Source organism: Pagrus major, chromosome 2 (genome assembly GCF_040436345.1).
Source record: "Pagrus major chromosome 2, Pma_NU_1.0".
NCBI lineage: Eukaryota > Metazoa > Chordata > Actinopteri > Spariformes > Sparidae > Pagrus > Pagrus major.
The window spans coordinates 24,421,358-24,443,116 of NC_133216.1; the positions used below are offsets into that span (position 1 = coordinate 24,421,358).

General features: G+C 42.2%; 2 protein-coding genes across 4 annotated transcripts; one reads left to right on the top strand and one right to left on the bottom strand.

Annotated features, from left to right (window-relative positions):
- The first annotated feature begins 110 nt into the window (after nucleotides 1–110).
- Nucleotides 111–11,856, top strand: gucy2f (guanylate cyclase 2F, retinal). The gene is made up of 18 exons (XM_073488734.1): nucleotides 111–852; nucleotides 2,566–2,867; nucleotides 4,316–4,670; nucleotides 4,789–4,873; nucleotides 5,641–5,737; nucleotides 5,911–6,036; nucleotides 6,524–6,604; nucleotides 6,842–7,018; nucleotides 7,162–7,318; nucleotides 7,445–7,594; nucleotides 7,757–7,905; nucleotides 8,845–9,008; nucleotides 9,130–9,322; nucleotides 9,546–9,720; nucleotides 10,597–10,695; nucleotides 10,793–10,887; nucleotides 10,998–11,083; nucleotides 11,775–11,856. Exons 1-18 carry the CDS (start codon nucleotides 111–113, stop codon nucleotides 11,854–11,856), a joined length of 3,315 nt encoding a protein of 1,104 aa, XP_073344835.1.
- A 2,892-nt stretch (nucleotides 11,857–14,748) lies between these two features.
- Nucleotides 14,749–18,567, bottom strand: serpinh1b (serpin peptidase inhibitor, clade H (heat shock protein 47), member 1b). Of its 3 annotated transcripts, XM_073493515.1 has the most exons (8): nucleotides 18,485–18,522; nucleotides 17,845–17,876; nucleotides 16,936–17,085; nucleotides 16,630–16,822; nucleotides 16,267–16,537; nucleotides 16,062–16,160; nucleotides 15,735–15,967; nucleotides 14,749–15,629 (listed from the first exon to the last, which is right to left on the bottom strand). In XM_073493515.1, exons 3-8 carry the CDS (start codon nucleotides 17,052–17,054, stop codon nucleotides 15,327–15,329), a joined length of 1,218 nt encoding a protein of 405 aa, XP_073349616.1. In that variant the 5' UTR covers nucleotides 17,055–17,085; nucleotides 17,845–17,876; nucleotides 18,485–18,522; the 3' UTR covers nucleotides 14,749–15,326. The 3 variants fall into 3 exon arrangements, with proteins under 3 accessions (XP_073349616.1, XP_073349607.1, XP_073349598.1); XM_073493506.1 differs by lacking the exon at nucleotides 17,845–17,876 and having other exon boundaries at nucleotides 18,485–18,567; XM_073493497.1 differs by lacking the exon at nucleotides 18,485–18,522 and having other exon boundaries at nucleotides 17,845–18,442.
- Between the last annotated feature and the right edge of the window lie 3,192 nt (nucleotides 18,568–21,759).

The following is a 21,759-nucleotide window of genomic DNA, read 5'->3' on the forward strand; positions in this document are numbered from 1 at the left end:
GGGAATGACCGAGGCTGTTGTGTTTTACCCGTTTTTGCAGGTGGTCTAACTGACAGCCTGCTCCAACAGTGACCACAGAGACTCACCACCTTGGATACCCCTGAAGGACAATGCAACATATTCCTCCAAGCTTCAGAGGGGCGCTATGGGAGTCCAACCATCCATGTATGCCCATAATTAAAAGCAGGCCGACGTTAACGACGCTGCCCTTTTATAACTTTCTGTTATGGGTGCTGCTCGGAGTGCTGACGTTCCCCTGCTGTGTCCGCTGTTTGATATTCAAAGTGGGGGTCCTGGGGCCCTGGAACTGCGACCCTGTCTACTACAGGGCCCTGCCCGCCGCGGCCGCCAGGCTCGCCGTGAGCAGGATAAACGGAGACCTGAGTCTGGACCTGGGTCTGAAAATGGAGTTCATCATCCTCCAGGAGCCGTGCGAAACCTCCAAAGCCCTCACCGCGTTCATTTACTACGAGAAGATGGCGGACGCGTTCGTGGGCCCCACCAACCCGGGGTACTGCGTCGCTGCGTCTCTGCTGGCCAAGAACTGGGATAAAGCCATCTTCTCTTACGGCTGTGTCAACTACGAGCTGGACCGGGTCATAGGTTACCCCACCTTTGCCAGGAGCGTGCCGTTCCCCTCTGACGTGCTGTTCACCGTGCTGAAGCACTTCAGGTGGGCCAGCGTCGTGGTGGTCTCATCCAATGAGGACATATGGAGGGACACCGCGGGGAGGGTGGCCACCGCCCTGAGGAATAAGGGGCTCCCAGTCGGCCTGGTTGCATCCATGGGTATAAATGAGACAGAGGTGGAGAGCACGCTGAGGAGGATCCAGGCTGCGGGGGAGGTCAGGGGTGAGTGTGCAAGACTATTATGTGAAAGTGATACCAGAGGAGATAACCACAGTGTAGTGTAAGATCATTATGAAGCCACAGTTGAAATAGAGGATTTATAGCAATTAATAATATAAAACCTGTAATTAAAAAAACAAACAAGAAGGGGAGCAGTTTGTACATCCCAGCTGGAGACATCCTCTCCAGCTGGCTTATCACTCCACCACCTGACTAGGACGCCATTTTGACTCTGCAGGTGTCACCTTGTTGTTGAGGTGAACTGGGACAACAATAAGGGCTGGGCTGTATGCTGACAGCACCGTTATCTTCGTGATATGAGACCTCATATCATCTCAGATTTTTTGATGTCATGGTGTCGTGACACGGCATACGTGTTGTCTTTTCATTTCCTCAACTTCCCAGACTGTTCTGCTTGTTCAAACACTCACCTTTACCCAGTGTGTCATTATGTCCCCATTACTGATGGTTATGTGCCTTCTCTGCTCGATCATAGAGAGCTGTAAGGAAAAAGCGGAGAGGGAGAAAGGTCTGTGGCGAAATTCAATTATTGTAGATGTTATGTGGTCGGTTCAGAAAGGCCCCCAATCCTCCAGTGCACCCCATCAACTCATTTTTGGAGTGTTTTTTAACCTGTCCAAGGGTCAAAGGGCTGTAAGTGCCTACCAACCCACACTGTATATTCATAAGAAGAAGTAAATAATGAATATATAGTAGATCCATGCCCCACGCATGAACCTTGGGAGTGTGCTGGTGGCTGAACTCTAGTAAGTCTGCTAGCTGCTATGCTAAAGTCAACTTAAAACAAGAGATGTGTCACACATTTTTATTTACTGTTAACACTCAATAGAATAAAACACATTTACAGTTATAACCAGACTGCATTTTGTTTGGTCCTTTACCTCGTAAGTGAATCTTCTGCGTCAATGTGACTGTATATGTCAATATGGGAACATAGCAGCTTCTTTTAACATGCTGGTGCAACCCTAAAGTTATTTACCCGTCGATTATCCAGTGTGGTTTGATAGTAGTCATCAGCATTTCTTCTATATGCATTTAGTATAACAGTGTTTTTGGCGGCACCATTGGTGTCCCCTTCAGGAATTGCTCTGGAGAAATGTTTCTGTTCATTGTCCCCTCCCCCCCAACAATGAAGTGAAATATCCTTATCCCTTGTTTTGAGTATATCGCTGTCACTTCACTTTAAGGGGACATTAGAGTAATCTATCCAACACTGCATTCGTCACTAGGGCTGCAACTGACAATTACTTCCATTATTGATTAATCTGCCAAATATTTTCACGATTAATAATCAGTAAATCATTAAGTTGGTAAAATGTCGAAAAGAATGTGAAAAAAGCTCATCACGATCTCCCAGAGCCCGAGGTGACGTCTTCAAATTGCTTGTTTTGTTCAAACAACATTCCAAAACCCAAAGACTCTTCATTTATTACTATAAATGACAAAGAAAAGCAGCAAATCCTCACATTTCAGAATCAGGAGCCAGCAAATGTTTAACATTTATGCTCAGAAAAATGACTAATGATTAATTAATAATCAAAAAAGTAGCAACTGAAGTGATTAATTGACTAATCATTCCAGCTTTATTTGTCCCCTACTGACACATACAATCATTATGATGCTGAGTTCAGTCATGTTACTATCCAACTAATATTTTAACAAAACCCCATCTTATGTTTTCCTCCTCTGTTTCAGTCATCGTCATGTGCATGCACTCCATCCTGGTTGGAGGCGAGCAGCAGGCTACTTTTCTTCTAAAAGCGCAGAAAATGGGCCTGACCTCGGGGAAGTACGTGTTTGTGCCCTACGACACCCTCCTCTACAGCGTGCCCTACACCAACGTCTCCTACCTCCCCCTGCTGAACAACAGCAGGCTGAGGGAGGCCTACGACGCTGTGCTCACCATCACTGTGGCCTCGGAGCCTCTGTCTTTCAACGAGGCGTTCACTGCCGCCCAGAGGAGCGAGGAAGTGACGTTAGCTGTGCAGCCAGAGCGGGTAGGAAATTAACGGATAGGATCACATTTTGTAAAGCTCACATTTCAATGTATACAGTAAAAAAGGTAGTGGTTGTCCATACTGACCATGAAGTGAATCCTTGAATCCTAGCATGACATGATGAGAGATTGGAGGTAAAATCCACAGTCCTAAATGCAAACTATTATGAGTTAGTTGTCTTTTTTTAGACATTCGGTTTCAGCTTTGTCCAGCAAAGTTTATTCACATTTTTAAAGCAGCATTATGTAACTTTTTTACCTTACAATAACAGCCTAAAATCATGTTGCTGGTACAGTGTCTTGTAATAGGCTGAATGGTGTCTCTGTCTCAGCCACTCCACCCCCCATCACTTGTTTCTGCTCTATGTAACTTCAGTGAGAGGGTAGGATCACAGCGTTACATACATGTTTACTTCAACATACACGTTTTCAACACATAACATTGTTATGATGTAATGAGTTTTCTTTGTAGTTAGCACCTACATTAGGTCTGACAAACTGTTACAGACCTGGGATTTGTGTTTATAACAGTGGTGTTGCACTCAGAAACTGCGGGGGGCGTCAAATCACACAAAATGCCATTTTCTACATAATGTTGCTTTAAATGACTGCTCAAAATCTGTGCATTTTACAATGTTGTTCCATATTGTGTGCCCTGTAATTATCAGCAAAATGTGACTGTGTCTGTGGTTTTCACATATACCTTCAATTCCAACTCATGCCTGTCTGCTCGTCAGTATGGCAAACATCGAGTGGACTGGAAGTATAAAGTAGCAGAAAATTTAAATATTCAAGTAAAGTAACCCATCATTTTTACCTAAAGTGACAGCAGACAACTCCCCCCCTCCCCCTTGCATTTCCAACTCCTATCATTGTTGGCATCACTGTTGCAAAGACAACTGGATCATTTCCATTTTCCTCAGTTTTTTAATCATTTAGTCTGTAATAGAAATGGATCGCCAGTTAACCTTGCCTGTCCTTCTCGAAATTCTCTAGATTTTAATCTTTTAAAGATTTTTTTTTTTTTTGGCTTTCAGCCTTTATTTGAGTGGACAGTTCATAGAGTAATAGAGAAGAAATTAACTCATCCTCTGCACATCTTCACTGATATGAATTTGCAGTAAAACCTTTACATTTTATAGGTCACCCTGGTAGTTTGCCTGGTAGAGTGTACATCCCATAAAATTAAATTTTTACTGCAAATGCATATCAGTTCTGAATACCGGTCCTCAGTCTCCTCGGCCCTGAAAATAACTCATTTGTGTCCCTACTAAAAACATCCTATACATACTTATTATACATATTTTTGTCTCCATCTTCACTGAGCCCTCTATGTCAGCCCAGCTCTGAAACATCTGATTGGGTCCCTGTCATTCCTACAGAGGACGATTTCAAATAGTTTGAATCACCTGCTTGTACATTTCATGTCTTTTCTTGTGCCTCTTGCAGGTTAACCCTCTCTTTGGGACCATCTATAACAGCATCTACCTGCTGGCCAAGTCCATCCACAATGCCAGGAGAGCAGGCATGCCGCTGTCAGGCTCAAACCTGGCCTACTTCACCAAGAACACCACCTTCAGCGGCTTCAACCAGAAGGTTTGGGTGGACACTGGTGGGGAAGTTAAGACCAACTACGTCGTCCTGGACACTGACAACAGGGGGAGCCGGCTGTACCAGACCTATATGGTGGATGTAAAGTCCGGAGTGCTTCGTTTTGCAGGGAGGTCCATTAATTTTCCAGGAGGGTCTCCTCCGCCGTCTGACTCCAGCTGCTGGTTTGATAAGAACGCCATCTGTAAAGGAGGTAATAGGCACATGGATGTATGGGTGGATGTGTTTGCTCTATGTTCTCATAAACATTTTGCCATTCATTCATCATTCCTCATTTACCACAACATCAAGTTACCTGCTGTCATCCTCAGGTGTGGAGGTCACCTACATCATAGTGGTGCTGGCTGTCATCTTCATTCTGGCTGTAGGAGGGCTCGCTATAAGTCTTTATATCAGGTACAGCCTGTAAACACAGACAAACTCATCTTTTCCACCAAACAACTCTTCCAGACTTTTTTTATCAGACAAGATGCATTCATATATTCGATGATGTGATGTGCACAATAATGGATGGTCTGTGCAAATGCTTGAAAATTAGAAAGGAAGATTTGCGAAAATAGTCCCCCAAAGACATCGTCTCTGGAGGAAAGGGAATCATAGCTGAACAAAACAAAGATGAAAACTTGAAGATCATCTCAATTATTTCAGTAGATTGGTCCGACATCAAACGTCTTGTTTTGTCCACGGCCCAAAGATATCCAGCTTACTGTCATAGAGGAGAAGAGAAACCAAAAAATATTCACATTTAAGAAGATGGAATCAGAGAACTTATACCTATTTTCCTTTAAAAAGAAATACTCAAACCGATGAATCGATTATCAAAATAGTTGCTGATTAATCGATTATCATTTAAACCGCACTATAGTGGCGTAGACGTAGATGTCAAAGTAACCTTTACTTTGAAAGTACCTTAAGCAAGTGCTTTTAACAACACAAGTGAATGTAATCCAAAAGTAAAGACTTGATTACTCATATCAGAAAACCTGACCCTTTTTATATTCTCCCATCTGACTACAGGAGACTAAAAGTAGTTCTTAGATAAGGCCGAGCTTTCCTTGTTCATCATCTGTCTTTGATCCAAAGATCATCTCTGACGTAGTTTTAGGAAACACTCTGCCATCGGTTGAACTGATTTCCTTATCTTTTCTAAATCTCATTGATAGGAGGAGACTTCAACAAATCCAGCTGGTCAAAGGTCCCAATCGGATCGTCCTGACCTTAGAGGATCTCACATTTATCAATCCTCAGCTTAGCAAAAAGGTAAGCAGCATCACCGTCATCCAATCAAACTAACGCACATTTAATCTATTGTTTGTTTGTTTCCACATTCTTTGGACACAACTCGTTCAATTTTAGTTCAAAATATGGAATAATGTGCACATTTGACAAATAAAATGTTTCAGGATGCAGCTAATTTGTTTGATGCCACACAGAAAATCACTTTGGAGGATTTGAGTGAGTCTAAGAGCGCTATCGAGGAGAAATCTGCCGACCGCTCACACTCTATGAACAGCCTGCAGACGGCAACTCATGAGACCACCAATGTAGCTGTGTACGAGGTAGGTGACACTAACAGAGTCATCGCGCTTCAGTCTGTACGTATACACAACATTTAAAAATGCAGTCAGTATGTAAGTAAGGAAGGGAAGGGTCTGGGCCTCATAACACTGCTTTGCATTATTTTGTTTGAGATCACTATTTTAGGGGGTTCTGGTCAGGCTGAATCCATTCAATTGTTTTGGCTAAAGTTTGAGTTAAGTTTTATGTTTGTTTTGTTTTCCAAAAACATTTTCTCATTAATTCAAAAATGACTTTAATGCCTTTTTTCTACAATCTACAGTTTTCTGTAAGATTGAGGTCATTTTTTGTGTGGGGTGGATGAACAGGCAGCAGTTAAAATAGGTATTGACTTATTTAGAAGTAAAAAAAAAAAAAAGGTTTAATACCTCTTTCAGGAAGTAACACCATCTTCTTTTTTATGCGCATGGCAGAAAGTACTTGAGCCAAACGTTTGAACCTGCTGTAACAACACGGCTTCTCTTCCAGGGTGACTGGGTGTGGCTGAAGAAATTTGAGGAGGGACACTTCAAGGAAGTGAAGCAGAGCACCACAAAGATTTTCACAAAGGTAGAGCAACTTGTCTCGATCCGTAAGAAGAAACACTGGTGCCGAATTATATTTTTACTGTAATAAGGTGGTTTGAAAAAGCTACACACTACCACAAACTCATTGGCCTCATATTCAGGGCAACAAATATTGCAGTTGTTAAAAGATAGAACCTACACATTAAGTCCCAGTAACAAGGCATACTGTAGATTAATCTGTTGTGACAACCTCCATGAACTTGTTTATCTGCTTCCTCAGATGAAAGACCTGAGAAACGAGAACGTGAATCCATTCCTCGGCTTCTTCTCCGACTTCTCCATGTTCGCGGTGGTAACGGAGCACTGCTCACGGGGCAGCCTGCAGGACCTGCTGAGGAACGAGGACGTTAAATTAGACTGGATGTTCAAATCCTCGCTTGTGCTTGACCTCATCAAGGTAAAACACTCATATCCTGAATAAAATTAATAATGATTATCCACCGTGTGTTCCAGTTGTCCTGGTCATCTTGCACATGCACAGTTTATTGTGCGATATTTGCTTTATGATTAATTACACTGTTGAACTTATTGTGCTTCCAGGGTATGAAATACCTTCACCACAGAGATTTCCCCCATGGCAGACTAAAATCTCGTAACTGTGTGGTAGACGGGCGCTTTGTCCTCAAGATTACTGACTATGGCTTCAATGAGCTGCTGGAGTCGCAGAAAGCTCCTATAGAGGAACCTCCACCTGAAGGTACCTAAATGTCTCATTACTGTTCACGGCCAGCCATATATTATCCTTTATGTGCAGTACATTTCTGTGGAAAGAAGGTACCAGGTCCCAACTCTAATTCTCAATCTTTTCTCTGTCTTCACTCAGATCTATTTTGGACAGCTCCTGAGTTCTTAAGGGACCTTGCTAACTCACGTAAGGGAACCTACAAGGGAGACGTGTACAGCTTTTCTATCATACTTCAAGAGGTGGTGGTCAGAGGGCCGCCGTACTGCATGCTGGGTCTGCCACCCGAAGGTGTGTATCCATCAGGGAGGAAGAGGTGTAGATAAAGAGATGCCTTCATGATAATGTGTTTTTCTCCCTCTAACATACAGCAGAGCTAACAGTGTAACAGAATACTGATGTGGTACATGTTGTAATTTAAAACATGACTGGCGTGTCCCATCTCCTCACCAGAGATCATCCGCAAGGTGAAGAAGCCTCCTCCAATGTGTCGGCCCACCGTGGCCCCGGACCAGGCTCCTCTGGAGTGCATCCAGCTGATGAAGCAGTGCTGGAGCGAGCTGCCTGAGCGCAGGCCAGCATTCGATGAGATCTTTGATAGGGTATATTTCTGGAGACTACTTTATCTGTAAAGCCCTTTTTAAAACATGGTTTTAAAGTGTTTTAGAAAACAAGATTAAACAGTACACACAGTCAATACAGAAACAAAAAAGTAGCACAAACCGTCAAAATAAAAAACAACCAGAGTAAAAACATAAAACACAAGACCTGAGTGTATTATAAAAGCACACAGATAAAAGTGATAAACGAGGGATAGAAAGTAAATACAAAACAGGTTTATTATAAAAGTGAGTTTTACCTCAGTTCCTTAAGGAGTTTCACAGTCTCTATAGAAAGGAGAAACGCTATGGTCTAAAATACTCTATTACAAGTAAAGTCTTGAGTTCAAAATGCTACTTAAATCAAAGTACAGAAGTATTGTTATCAAAATGTCTGATATTAATTTGTATGTATTTAAATTTGAATTTATAGTGATGTACATGTATTAATCACTTTCTTATTAGCCATGTGTGAGCGGATTGTAACGTGGCGTGAAAAATGAGACCCTCCCCATTTCTCTCGGTTGCCTATACAAGCCTGTTTAAGTTGTCTCATGCTGCTTGACTGTGCAGCATGAGACTTTCTTTGTGTAGGACTCTCGGTGCCTCTCTCCGCTACTAGAAAGTCGCTAGTAACAAGAAGTGTCAAATAAATGTAGTGGAGTAAAAAGTACAATATTTCCCTCTGAATTGTAATGGAGAAGAAGTGTAAAGTGTCTTAAAATGGAACTACTCCAGTGAACAAGTATGTCAGAATTGTAATTAAGCACAGTACTTGAGTAAATATACTTGATTACATTCCACCACTGCACCCTTGCAGCCTTATTGTTTTCGAACCTGACAGTTAACTGTTATCCAACTTAAGTCAACCAGTTTTAAAATATTAAATGTGTATTTATATAATATATACTCATTGTTTAATATGATGTTGAACTTCTTTAGTTCAAGTTAATCAACAAGGGGAAGAAGACGAACATCATCGACTCCATGCTGAGGATGTTAGAGCAATACAGCTCCAACCTGGAGGACCTGATCAGAGAGAGGACAGAGGAGCTGGAGGTGGAGAAACAGAGAACAGAAAAGCTGCTGTCAGAGATGCTCCCACCGTGAGTTTACACACACACACACACACACACACACACACACACAAAATCAATCTGAATGTAGCCTTCGCACGTCTGATGGGTTTAGACACATCTAATAAAACGCCTGATCATCCGTCCTCAGTTCTGTGGCTGAGGCCCTGAAGACCGGCGCCACAGTGGAGCCCGAGTACTTCGACCAGGTGACGATCTACTTCAGCGACATTGTGGGTTTCACAACCATCTCCTCGCTCAGCGACCCCATCGAGGTGGTCGACCTTCTCAACGACCTCTACTCTCTGTTTGACGCCGTGCTCAGTAACCACGACGTCTACAAGGTCAGAGAACATGCTCAGTATTTTTAAGTTGACTCTTTATGAAGATGTTGAGTTTATGTCTTATGAGGGATTCTGAACATATTCACAGGTATGTAGGTCTTTAAATATTAGATTAAGTGGTTTGTTTTCCACTGAGAACAAGTTAAAGGCAGATTAACATTGACTAAACTAAATACACACATTGATGTGGCCATGATTGAATAAATATGTTGACATTATCCAGGTGGAGACCATTGGTGATGCCTACATGGTGGCATCTGGTCTGCCGAAGAGAAACGGCAACAAGCACGCTGCCGAGATCGCCAACATGTCTCTGAACATCCTCAGCGCAGTAGGAACCTTCCACATGCAGCACATGCCAGACGTGCCGGTCAGGATACGAATAGGAATCCACTCAGGTGAGACGATACAAAGCCGGAGTTTCAGTCACTCTGTTTACATCGGGGTGATCCAGTACCTGTGCAAGAGCAGTCAATTAATCCAGAAAATAATTGACGGATTCATCGTCAATGAAAACACTCGTTATTTGCTGCCCTAGCCTGTGCAGATGAAGGCAACTGTTGGCCTTATTTCAACTGCATGTTTTGTCTGTTTTTGTTGAGATTTACAATAATAGACCATATTCTCACTGCGGCCATTTTTCTCTGACATCACACTCGGGGTGGGAAGCTCAAAAGTGCTGTATTCTAGGTCCCATGTACTATAAACATAGTGAATCAGACAGAAAAGTTGTAATTTCATTGCTTCCTGATTGATCAGCAACTGAAAAGACAACGAATAGGTAAAATCTGGAGGATAAATCCAATTAGCTTCCATTAGACATTAGCTAACGTTAGCATCCAACCACTTCCTTGCTAAGATTACAGTTAGTGTACAGATAGTGTTACACAGTATGATTATGTTACTCAAGATTTTCACCCTCAATCTTATTAACAGCCGCTGATCAATCAGGAATCTGTGAAATGACAAGCATTTGTCAGATTCCCTACATTTATACGACTTGCAGCCTGGAACACAGCAGCACTACATTAGCCTATCATTTGAGCGTCCCGCCTTAAGCATTTTGACAAAGGAAAATGGCCGCCATACGAATATGGTCTATGGTCCACCTCAGAGAAGACGCTTGGTCTCACCCATCACCTCGACAGTCCAGGCTGCACCAGCTGTCTACACCAACGCTGACTTTGTGATCTCCTCAGTCTCACTCCTTACAGTGTCCTACTGTTGACTCCATGTTTAAACTGGACAAATGTCTTCATTCTTTGTGTTTCTAGGGCCCTGTGTTGCCGGGGTGGTGGGTCTGACTATGCCTCGGTACTGCCTTTTTGGAGACACCGTCAACACTGCCTCCCGCATGGAATCCACTGGGCTGCGTCAGTGTCTCCCGCACACATACCCGCCAGATTTTTGTCGTGTTGTTTCATGTTTTCTTTTGGTCTGATTTCGTCTTCCTTTCTCCTCGTCCCTCAGCTTATAGAATCCATGTAAATATGAGTACTGTGAAGATCCTCCATTCTCTCAACGAGGGTTATAAAATAGAAGTCAGAGGCAAGACGGAGCTGAAGGTAACAGTCTATAGCCTCTTGTCTAACTTTAAACCTTTTAATGTCAGTGCTTGAGAATTGAGAAATATATTTTAGAGTCTATTAATTTATGCTTCCTTTTGTTGTTTCAGGGTAAAGGAATTGAAGAGACTTACTGGCTTGTGGGGAAAACAAACTTTACAAAACCTTTGCCAAAACCGCCAGAGATCAAACCAGGGTAAGAGCTTCAACCTGCTGTTGAATCAAGAAAATAGTAATTAAAAGTGTACAAATTCTTTAATACATAATGGTTGAATATACACTTCCACTAACCTACTCTTACCCATCTGATCTAAAACTGAATAAATACCTTTGCTACCCTCTACCTGCAACAATGTGCATATAACTTCAGGGCAGACAATCACGGGCTGAACCCTGAGGACATAGCTGCGTACAGGAGAAAGAAAGCTGAGAAAAAGGCTTGACCATCTTAGTCCGAACACAGGAGGTAGAGACCTGCACGCCGGCTGGTGTCTTGTGGTGGAAATGTTACTGTGGCTGTCAGCTTGATGTGGCCGAAAGAGCGTGCACACGCACAGTTTTGTCTCAGTGATTCCTGAATGTTATTGATCGCCCTGTGACCTTCTAGTCTCATTAATCTCTTGATTTTATCACCTTCTGCATCTTCTTATAAGCAGATTGGGGAAAGCCCTCTTTGTTTAGGTCATTCTCTTTCATTGTGGCTGGCTGGCACACTGTCATGATTAACTATTTTCCTGTGTTTTTGTCAGCACTTGTTGTGTTTTTGTCTGTTTTGTGGTGTGCTTTTATAGTTTTTTCTCGTGTCTTTTAATCCCCAGTGTTCTGCTTAAAAACAAATGTCTGTAAAACACATTATCGGTCTTAACTCCACCCTCTGTATTTACCAGGGACAACTGGCAGGAGATGGTGACAGAGGAGATCAAGACCCTTTTCCGCAAGGCCAACAGGCAGGTGGATAATAAGATCTGAAGTGAAGGAAAGTTGTGTACGAAACAAAACAAGAGGAGCAGAGGAGAGGAGAGGAGAGGAGGACACATCCAGGGGACAGAAAGGGACAACGATCTAGGAGGAGCAGGCAGGGAACAGAGAGCACCACCCAGCCTCTCACTGTGGCTTAATGCAGACTTGTTTAAGAGGATTGTCCATCGGCTGGCTAATCTGCCTGCAGCCAGCGCAGCAGAACACCACGGTGCTAATGTAATGAGAGTTGTCACATTACCTGCCTACGTAGCACAGGAAAGCTGCGTCGCTCCTTCATAAGGATGCACTCATTCACTCCTCTCCGCACTCACTGGCCACCAAGTGGTCACCTACTTCAGGGCAACCAGAGGTTCACCCACTGGAAGATTGAACACCCCAAACGCCTATTTCTAAATGAAATGTTTATATTTTCTGGTGATCATGTCTGTTTTAGTTTGCCATGAAAGCTCAAAATAGAGTCATGAGGCCAAGGCTGTCACTTAGCTGTGGATGAATATTATAATAATATTATTAGCTCTCCAAAGTTGGAGGCAAAGGCTGCTACTGTATATAATTATCTGAAGAGGAAAGGAGAAATATGCCACTTTTATTATATTAGAGCAGAATTGAGGTAGGAGTCGACCAAGTCCATTTAAGTCCATTCAAATAAATTATTTTTTAAAAATGTTCAACTGTCACCTTTTTATTTAAAGAGTGACAGTGCTTGGAGAGTGATGGGAATGCTATGAATGTAATGAAAATAATGTTTTTTTTCTATTACAATCAATACAATTTTAAGGTTCCTCTGTGAAACATGTTGCTGTTTTAATCCACTGACACGTATTGTTGTAAGGCTAGTTGTCAGCATCTATAAAATTGAAATGAGTTGGTTGTTTGTGCCGCATGTCCAAATCTAAATCATACTCCTGCGGTATTTGCTTGCCATCAATAATAGACCTGCAATATAAAGTCATAAATTACATCAGGACAGTGATTTGTGGTGGCCAGTTTCAGCATCATAACAACTTGAAATATTGTTAGTTTGTCATATCACAAGTTTACAACCTTTCTTTAATGTCTCAATATGAGAACACAAACTCTTGATGCTCATACAGCAATTTGTATTTCATAATTTATAACACTGATCAAAATTTCCTCAAAATTAAATATTACTTTGTGATGTCAAAGTAACTCTTACACATAAATGAATGTATTCTGGTTTATTTCTGAGGTCAGGAGAGCAAAAATGTGTTAATGTTAAACTATGGTACTTTTAAAGACTTCTGTTTTCAGAAGAGGTTTCCCTCTCAGATGCATGATGTGTCTGTGGGATGCTTACGGGCACCATCTAGTGGTTAAATTAAGACGTGTTCAGGAGCAATGAATGGGTGTCGAGTGACTTTGAGTACAAATTAAAAAGCAACATGTTACTGTGGCATGTTCACTTTCATTTATAAAATGTCATGTAGTAAGTGTCATGTCGTGTGTGTAAGTAGAGCACACACTTATAAATGATTTAAAACTAAAATGATGATAATATTAAATATGTTATTTGATAGAAGTGTACCTGTGAAAGTATTGTTTTGACATAACCCCAAATATAAAGTCACCTCTCAACCGAACCATACCTAATAATGATTATAATAATTATTATTTTTTAATAAAATGTGAAAAATAATCCCCTGCATCTCATCATAATATTCATGCAGACTATAGGAGCAGCTTAATTCATGCTTGGTGTACAGAACAGCAGAGTCAGTCAGGAACATGTACATTGTGTAATTTATGTCTCTATTTGTCTTGTATATAATCACTGCAATGCAAAGTATGAGGTGTGTGTAAATATGATGTCATTAAGTAATTAAATCATTGATTTGTAACACCTTCATCGTTTGGCCTTCCTTATAGTGTGACCACTCCTTTTCCTTTGTACAACCAGAGGGTGGCGCTATTATACAGAAATCCATAAGGCTTTTGTTTCTTCTAAAGGGATTACATCATTATGTAAGAGAGTAATAGTCAAGATTTTGTTTTTGCATTCTTTGATGCATTTTTTGTGATTATTGACAATACAAGAAAACATTTTATGCTTAAAGGTGCGCAAAGTAGTTTGGGGAAGACATTTTATTCAGAAGAGAAAGATCTTCAGTCTGTCTAAACAAGCTAATTACACAAACTGTCTTTGGTTTCATGACTGAATAAACAAACTGACCTTAAAGGGCAACACAATTTCATACTGTTTTACTTTGTTTATACTTAGCGGACTCTGCCACCTTTCTAGCTTCAAAGAGTGTTTGGGGACCTTATTTTCCTCTGAGAACAGCTGTTTATTCACTTATGGGGGAAAAAAATGAATATTTCATGGTTTGTATTATTACCTCATTACTATTGTAAATAATAAAATTCTGAGTTTGAATTTCTTCTCCAAAACTACATAGTGCACCTTTAAGTTGGATGAAATGCACCTTTAACACTGTTCAGTTGGATACTTTTGTCGGTCTGCTGTTGCAGTGCAGCTCCAGCTTTCTATTTGCTCTGTTGGAATTGCAGGTGACCGAGCATCCCATTCACCACGAGAACCTGCACTCCAGTTTTTGCACCGCAGTGTGCTTTTCCCCTGTTTGAGACACCCCAACAAAGATCCCACTGACATTAAGCTGGAGAAATGAACCACAACATTCTCAAGCAGATTAGCAGTATAAGAAGAACGCCCTCATTGTTAAATCCCTGCATTCCAGATCTGGGAGGATTGTTTTACCTCCAGCCGACTGGAAAGATCGTTATCCTTCTCGTTTGAGATGTTAACTCTAGCGAGCTCACATTCCTCTTCTAAACACTCCGCAGGACTGTATCAGCTGTGTTTGGATCGTATTCAGAAAACAGAACACACACACGCACAGATCTTTTTCTTTATTTTTATTGAAAAATCAACACGTTATTATCACACAATTCCAACAGCTTCTCTGCGAAAAAACAGCAACAAAAATGGCACAGTGTGGCTGGCGAGCGAACGCGAAGGAAACGCCAGATATTTGCCGCCTTTTTTTCTGAACAAGAACAATTCAGTGCAGGCTGGACAAAAATAACAACAATGAGAAAGCGAAGGGGGAAGAAGTGAGACCGAACTGTTAAAAACCTAGCTTGTGCATTGATCTTTTTTTCTTTAAACGTTAAAGATAGTGCAAGAAAGCACGCATGGATAGTGGCCGAACTAATACAGAGTGTAAAGAAAAAGAGATCATACTTAATATAAGCATGTTGTCTGCTGTGCCAACTGCTGTTTGTTTATGGAAGATCTCACAAACTGACGTTTTCACAGAATTGTTCCCTGCGAAAAGGTTTAGTGTATCTTAAAAACAGTACGCTCAGATAGCCTGTTGGAATGTGCTCATGAGGTAACAGACATACCAGAAATATTTTGTGTTTCCTGCCATTCATTTCACAAATAAAGCTACCCAGCACGGCTCACAACGTTAACATTATAGCTCGTCGCGCATCTTTTCTCCGTTTGGTCTAACCACCCTGCCGATGTACATGATGGAGTTGGTCTTGTTGTCCCTCACTAAGAAAAAGAAGGGGTGATCTACGTAGAAAAGTTTGGGGTTCCTCAGCTTGTCGGAGCTGAAGATGCTGGGGTCGTACGGGTTTCCTCCCACGTCCAGCTCCAGGGCTGATGCGTGGAAGACGTTGGAGAGGTAGAGGTCTTTCTTTCCAGAGATGTTGGACAAGTCGGCCTTGGCTTTGTCCACGGCCTCGGTCAGGCCGAGCTCAGCCAGGTGTTTCTGGAAAAGAAAAATTGTTCAGGTCAAAGGGTTGCTGTCGGTTGACTTTTAGATGTAACCACACATTTTTACAACCAATCGATCCATCGTATCACCATGACTTACCTGCAGGTTGTGGCTGACGTCCACTGAGACCTTGGGGAGGGAAATGGCCACAGCCCTGCTCTCCATCTTGCTGATCCAGGTGTCCACCTGCTTTCTGGTTAGGAGTTTCTCCAGACGACCGAGGGGCTCCAGGTGGTAGGGCATGATCATGATCATAGAGGCCTGCTTCTGGCCCAGGGGCATGTTCAGCACATATATGCGGTTCTCCGTGTCCTCGTAGAAGTCATACAGACCTGCGGGGAGCAGACAAATTAGATAATGTTATCTTGCTTGCATTCTTGTGGGTAGAATCAGTTTTGAAGACACAACAATGATGGAGAAACTCACCTGTGCGATGCATCATGGGAACTCCAATGGTGAATGAGCGGGTCACCAGGAAACCACGCTGGTCCACCATTTTCTCATGGAACTTCTCGTCCCAGTGAGCTGTTGGCACAAAACATAGAGGACTCGGTTACACATCTCCATGTGATTGAGATGAAAAAACGAAAACATAACAAGGCTTTGAACAAGACAGACTATTTATACTTACGCTTGAAGAACATAGCGTTGACAATCATGGCTCCGTCTGTGTTCTGCACATCCTTGGTGATCTCAGGCAGCTTGCCATCGGTTGACTTGGCTGCCCACTCGTTGATGGAGTTCACCGCACTCCTCTTGTCCCTGAAGTTGATTTTCGAGTGGTCATAGTTGTAGTGCTTCTTGCTGCTTTTCACAAACTCGTCAGCAAAGGAGACGGAGCTGGGGCCGTAGAGGCGGTTGTTGATCTTCCAGGTAGTGTTGCGCTTCTTGGCATCGCTCACCTGAGAAAGAGCAACATATTAACGGTCACAAATGAGCGATGTATAGAAAGGACTGAGGGTCTAGTTTGTGTATTTGATATTGTTGTACTTACCTCAGTGAGCAGCTCCGACAGGCCTGCATGCAGATGCTCATCCTTCAGTTTGTCAGCACTGAGGACGGTTTTGACCTGTGAGGCGGTGGAGGCCTTGCCGCCAAGAGCCACCATCCCCAGAGAGGAGGCCACCACCACGGGGGAGATGAGGATGTTCTCCATGTCTTTCTCCTTCGCCATGTTTTGGTAGAGGCTAAATCAAAATCACAAAAAAAAGATGATATGCTTGTGTTATACTTCAGCAAAACCAAGTGTATCACCATCACAATACACGATTCTAGTCACGGAAATGTGTCGATGTCAGACCTGAAGGCCAGATTGGCGCTGGTGTCAGCCAGCGTGGTGGCATGGCTGCTCAGCTTCTTGTCCTCTGCAGAGGCCATGAGGCCCAGCAGACAAAGAGCAACAACGTTAGTCATCCACATCCTGTCTGTCTCCTGAAGCAGTCTTGGCAGCCTGCGAAAAGGGAACAAAAGAAAAAGTTAGGGCTTAACGTTACTCAACCTGCGTTGGCTTCCTAAAATCAAATAAAACAGGTATGTGTATTGAGTTTGAGATGGAAGGCACGCGTTCAGAGTATCTCCCCAGAGTGGGTTTGTGGAGTGTATAATCTTCAGAGCTGGACTATGATTGGGATATGAAGCTGTAAGTGGAGGGGCAGGGCTGGCTCAGCCCACACAGAAGCTTGGGAAGGCCTCCGGTTTCAGGCTGTACCTCACCACGTCAGCAGCAACTGAGGCTTTTAGCTGTGCAGCTGGAGCTGCCGTCCAGTCAGAGTGAAGCTCTGCGCTGAGTCAAGACTGAAATATGATACCTCTCTGTTCTCTGTTTATTGTAAATGATGCAAACTGTTGCATGTCTGCATTTTGATGACTTTAATGACTTCTTCTTGAGCCGAAAGAGGATAAGGATAAGAAATCACTGTGTTTCACTGTGCAGGGTTTGTTTTACACATTCTCTACAGCAGCTCTCTGAGCCGTCTTTAGTCCCAGAGAAAGGGCATGTGCCTGCAGGCTATATCTAACTCATCCCATCACTTGTTCAAACAAAGCGCTCAATACATAAGGCTGTGTTTAACCAGCTGCTTCCGCATCTCTAAACATGTTTCTGCTCCCTTTCCACCATTCTGAGTGCAGATATACAGTACGTCGTCTGCATCTCTGTGTTTGCATATTTGTGATACAGCAGAAATGACTTTTCATCATGTTCGTATACCTTGAGATCTTTTGATGTCTGTGATTTTCATTCTGAAAGACAAGAGGTGCGAGCAGGGTGTAATTCATTAAACAAGACCTGATGCAGACATATTCTGTGTTGTCGGAATTTTTCCATCTTATTTCCCAGTTTTCAACCTTTTAGAGTTAAGTCGTTATGCAAGTTAGTCACCACTCATTCACAACTTTTTTCATTGGCTGAGCGCGAGCCAGAACAATTTCATCCAATCAGCTGCGCCACAGTGGAGCAGCACAGATTTCTGGAGGGCAGGGCTGGACCTCTCAGCTTCACAAAGTTAAGGATTCAACAACAACAAAAAAATAATAATTGGGTGCATATGACGTACTTTCCTAATTGCACTTAATACATTTAAATGTGCACTGACAAGCAAGAGGCAAAAGCTTTAGTATCATCATGCTGGGAAACTTTAAGCTCAGCAAAAGATTTATACTTCTTTTCCTCTACAGATAAACTCAAATAATCTGCGTGCAGGTCAAACAGCCAGAGAGATAGTTGAGATTTAAAACTGGTTAAAATGGAAAAATGCTGCACTGTAACTTTGAACCATAAAAAACAAAGCAGTCCTTTCACCCTCGGCATTCCTCCCTGAAAACAAAGACAGTTCTTTTCTAATCCTTACCTGGCACAGATTCGCTGTGTCTCTCCTCTGAGTTTTGTCCTGTGAAAAGCACAACTGCAACACACTCTCCTGCCCTTTATATCCTGAGACAGAACTTTCTAGAAGTGGGAATGGAATATTCCAATGAGGGTGTCTGTCTTTCCTCAGGAAGTTGGGAGTTGGGACGTCCCCCTTTAAACCACAGGCTGGAATGAGAGGGGCGGCTGAAGTCTCAGCACTGGTCTGGGCTCAGCTTTGAAACTTTCCCAGTAGTGGTTGCAGATAGAAACAAAGAGAAAATCTGATTTATGGTCAGTCTTAGCTGCTGATGTACAGAAATACTCCTCTGCCTCTTGGTCCTAAAGCTGCTCCCTGACTCAATCTCTAACACTGGTTTCATCACATGTAAAATATGAAGAATAAACTGATTTTTAGTACAAATTGAATGATAATTGTGCATAAAAAGTTGTGGCATGTCGACACTGTTTTTGCAGTTGTTGAAAACTTGTGTGTGGGAGCCTCTTTGGAGCACCATTCTTCTGCAATCTCAGTCGCTAACATTGACAGCGAATGGGCTCATTGTTTTCAAATGTTCCCAAGTAACAAGAAAAGCAGTGACTTTATTATTGTTAACATTGTTAGAAAAATGTCTGATTTCACATAGAAGTTTTACAGAGGCTCACAGGGATTGCATGATCTCCATCCCCTGCCCCCTCCCCCACAGTGCCACGTCTCTCCAACCCAGCTGCTGATTGCAGGGTTGTTGAAGGACGGGGGTGTAAAGGAAGACCACTGTCGTAAAAAAAACTGCAGTGTCCTGAGCAGAGACTCCTTTCTTAATTCATTTAAGAACATTTTAAAGACATTAAACTATACAATGTATTTGTGTTAACCTGTCTGTCCTTTGCTTGATACGAATGTCTGTACAATGCTTGATACAATGTTAGTCATAACATGTACTTATGTTTCTATATGTTCTGTCTAATCTGCAGAAATCAGTGAAACATTTGCCACAATTATATTCACTACAGAAGGACAGAGCAAGACAGTTGATAGATGAGTATAAAATATTGATCTTGGTGTCTGATGCAAGCTGGAGGAATTCCTTCACTCTTAATCCTCCTCTTTTGCAGCCCTCTGCAAACTGTCCGGACATGCCAGCTGATAATTGGCTCGGAGTTTTTATAGTGGCTTGTCGGGCGAGACGTCAAGAAAGTTCTGCAAAAAGAAAACAGTCCCCAGATCTCAACGCTCTCATCTCATTTGAAACAATATATGACTCAAAATTTTGGGGACAACGAGCCCACCTAACTAACAATTTCATCTTTAAAAGGTTTTCACGTGTGCTGGCTTACAGCCACTTCCCTCACCTCAGGGGGTGTTTGTCATTCTACAAAAGCCCCAGGGGCATAAGTTCACTGTGAAATTCCTGAGACTGAGGGCAACTTCTGGGCCAAGTCTGGTCAAATCTCTGAGTACACATGATCTTTAAAATAGCAGTTGCATTGTCTGCTGTTATGTGGAAGAGGCCTGGAACATCCACACAGATCCCATAAAAAGTGGGAAGAAAAGGACTTTGAAAAGTTTTTGTATTTGTATGATAATGGTCTGATCTCAATGAAGACGTGTGATTGTGATACTACATTGCATGTGTGATTTACAGAAAAGACTCTATTACATGCAGAATAAAATAGACATGGGGATACAGGATTAGTACATCCTTGATACTGTCCATAGATACTGTTTACGTATGTCAGTGTGAGCATAAAGAAGCTTCCAGCACTTTCCTGAACCACCACCACACGCAAACATCTAAAATACTGTGAGACTTTAAGATACGGTAGGAAGGATGTAAAAGCAACACTAAAATGATGCAATATTTCACCAAGTGAAAATGTAAAGATGGTCAGAGGATTGCAACAGAATCTGATAAAAGAGCAGGAGTGACAGCCCTCAGAGGGCGGAGCCACTCCTAAATAACTAGAGCAACGAAATGCTATGGAGCCCGGTCAACATCTGGCTATGATTACACTAACCTCAGCATCCATCTCGGTCTGTTGCATCATCAGTTGTGTCTTTTTCAGTGTTGCTAAAAGAAGATCAATCGATGAGGTTTTTTTCTTGCTTGTTTCCTTCAGTAAATTTGAGTTCATTTCATGTTCATGCATTTGGATTTAAATGATAAATTATGGCTGACAGAATCAACACTTTTACAAACAGGATGGTCAATATTTTACAAGTATTGATTGGAGAAGGAAAAGTAATTATTATTACATTTAAAGGAGACATATTATGCTAATTTCACGTTCATAATTTTTATTTTGGGTCACTTCCAGAAATGCTCAAAAAACACATCAGTTTTCTCATACTGCACTGTATTACCCCTCTGTCTGAATCACTCTGTTTTAATTGGTCAGCTCACTCACACCTGAGCCAGCACAGGCAACAGTGCTGACAACAACAGAGCAGCTAACAATATCAGAGCAGCTGTGCTAAATCAATTTCTATGTGCCAAACTAGCCGCTAGGCATAAATTATGCAAATGTGTGACACGATGATGTAGTGTGATGTCAAAAAGTCATAGAATTAAAGGTGAGACTACTGACGAGGTGTTTCAGGAGCAGTGTTTTTGGGGGGAGAGAGGAGCTCTGTTGGTATGGACTTTGACCTTTTTAACTTTCAAGATCTTTTACATACACAAGAACATATATAAAACACTGAAGGAAAAAAAAAAAAGCCGAGCAGTTCACCTTCAAAGGCCCAGTGTTTAGGCTTTAGTGGTATCTAGCCCTGTGGTTGGAGATTTAAATGTTTAATGGCCCCTCCCCTACAGAGGCCATTAAAAATGCAAAAGGCCCGCTCTATATCCAGTGTTTGATTTGTCCATTCTGGGCTACTGTAGAAACATGGCAGTGAATGTGGTGGACTCATTGTAAGGTAGCAAAAACACAGTTCTTTGTTCGGGGTGACTATACACTAATGAAAGCATAGCTGCCAATAGATCCCCCTAAACCCTACACATTGGTCGTTGCTATTTATCAAGTTATAAGGAACTCTTTATTAGAAATTCAAACAGCTGCTCGTTTTTAAGTTGCTACTGCAGAGGAGAACGGACCCACATGGGGGATGAGAACAAACATAGGAGTTCAGGAACTCTCCCGTCTGACCATCTGTGTTAGTTCTTCAACCAAAAAGACAAACAGGATTTGGCAGCCTGTTGGGCTCTTAGGAGGATTTCTAAACACCTACTTCCAGACGTGTCAGCGTTGACCCTTCCTCATTAATGTTCTTTCCAT

What these genes read in the sequence shown, in the direction of transcription:
- serpinh1b (XM_073493497.1), bottom strand. Translation starts at nt 17,912, where the DNA reads ATGAATTACACCCTGCTCGCACCTCTTGTCTTTCAGAATGAAAATCAC. An exon ending in AGCGCCAATCTGGCCTTCAG is followed by an intron (nt 16,823 to 16,935) that starts GTCTGACATCGA and finishes ATTTTGATTTAG; the next exon opens with CCTCTACCAAAACATGGCGA. An exon ending in TGTCGGAGCTGCTCACTGAG is followed by an intron (nt 16,538 to 16,629) that starts GTAAGTACAACA and finishes GCTCTTTCTCAG; the next exon opens with GTGAGCGATGCCAAGAAGCG.
- gucy2f (XM_073488734.1), top strand. Translation starts at nt 111, where the DNA reads ATGCAACATATTCCTCCAAGCTTCAGAGGGGCGCTATGGGAGTCCAAC. An exon ending in GGCTGCGGGGGAGGTCAGGG is followed by an intron (nt 853 to 2,565) that starts GTGAGTGTGCAA and finishes CCTCTGTTTCAG; the next exon opens with TCATCGTCATGTGCATGCAC. An exon ending in ACGAATAGGAATCCACTCAG is followed by an intron (nt 9,721 to 10,596) that starts GTGAGACGATAC and finishes TTGTGTTTCTAG; the next exon opens with GGCCCTGTGTTGCCGGGGTG.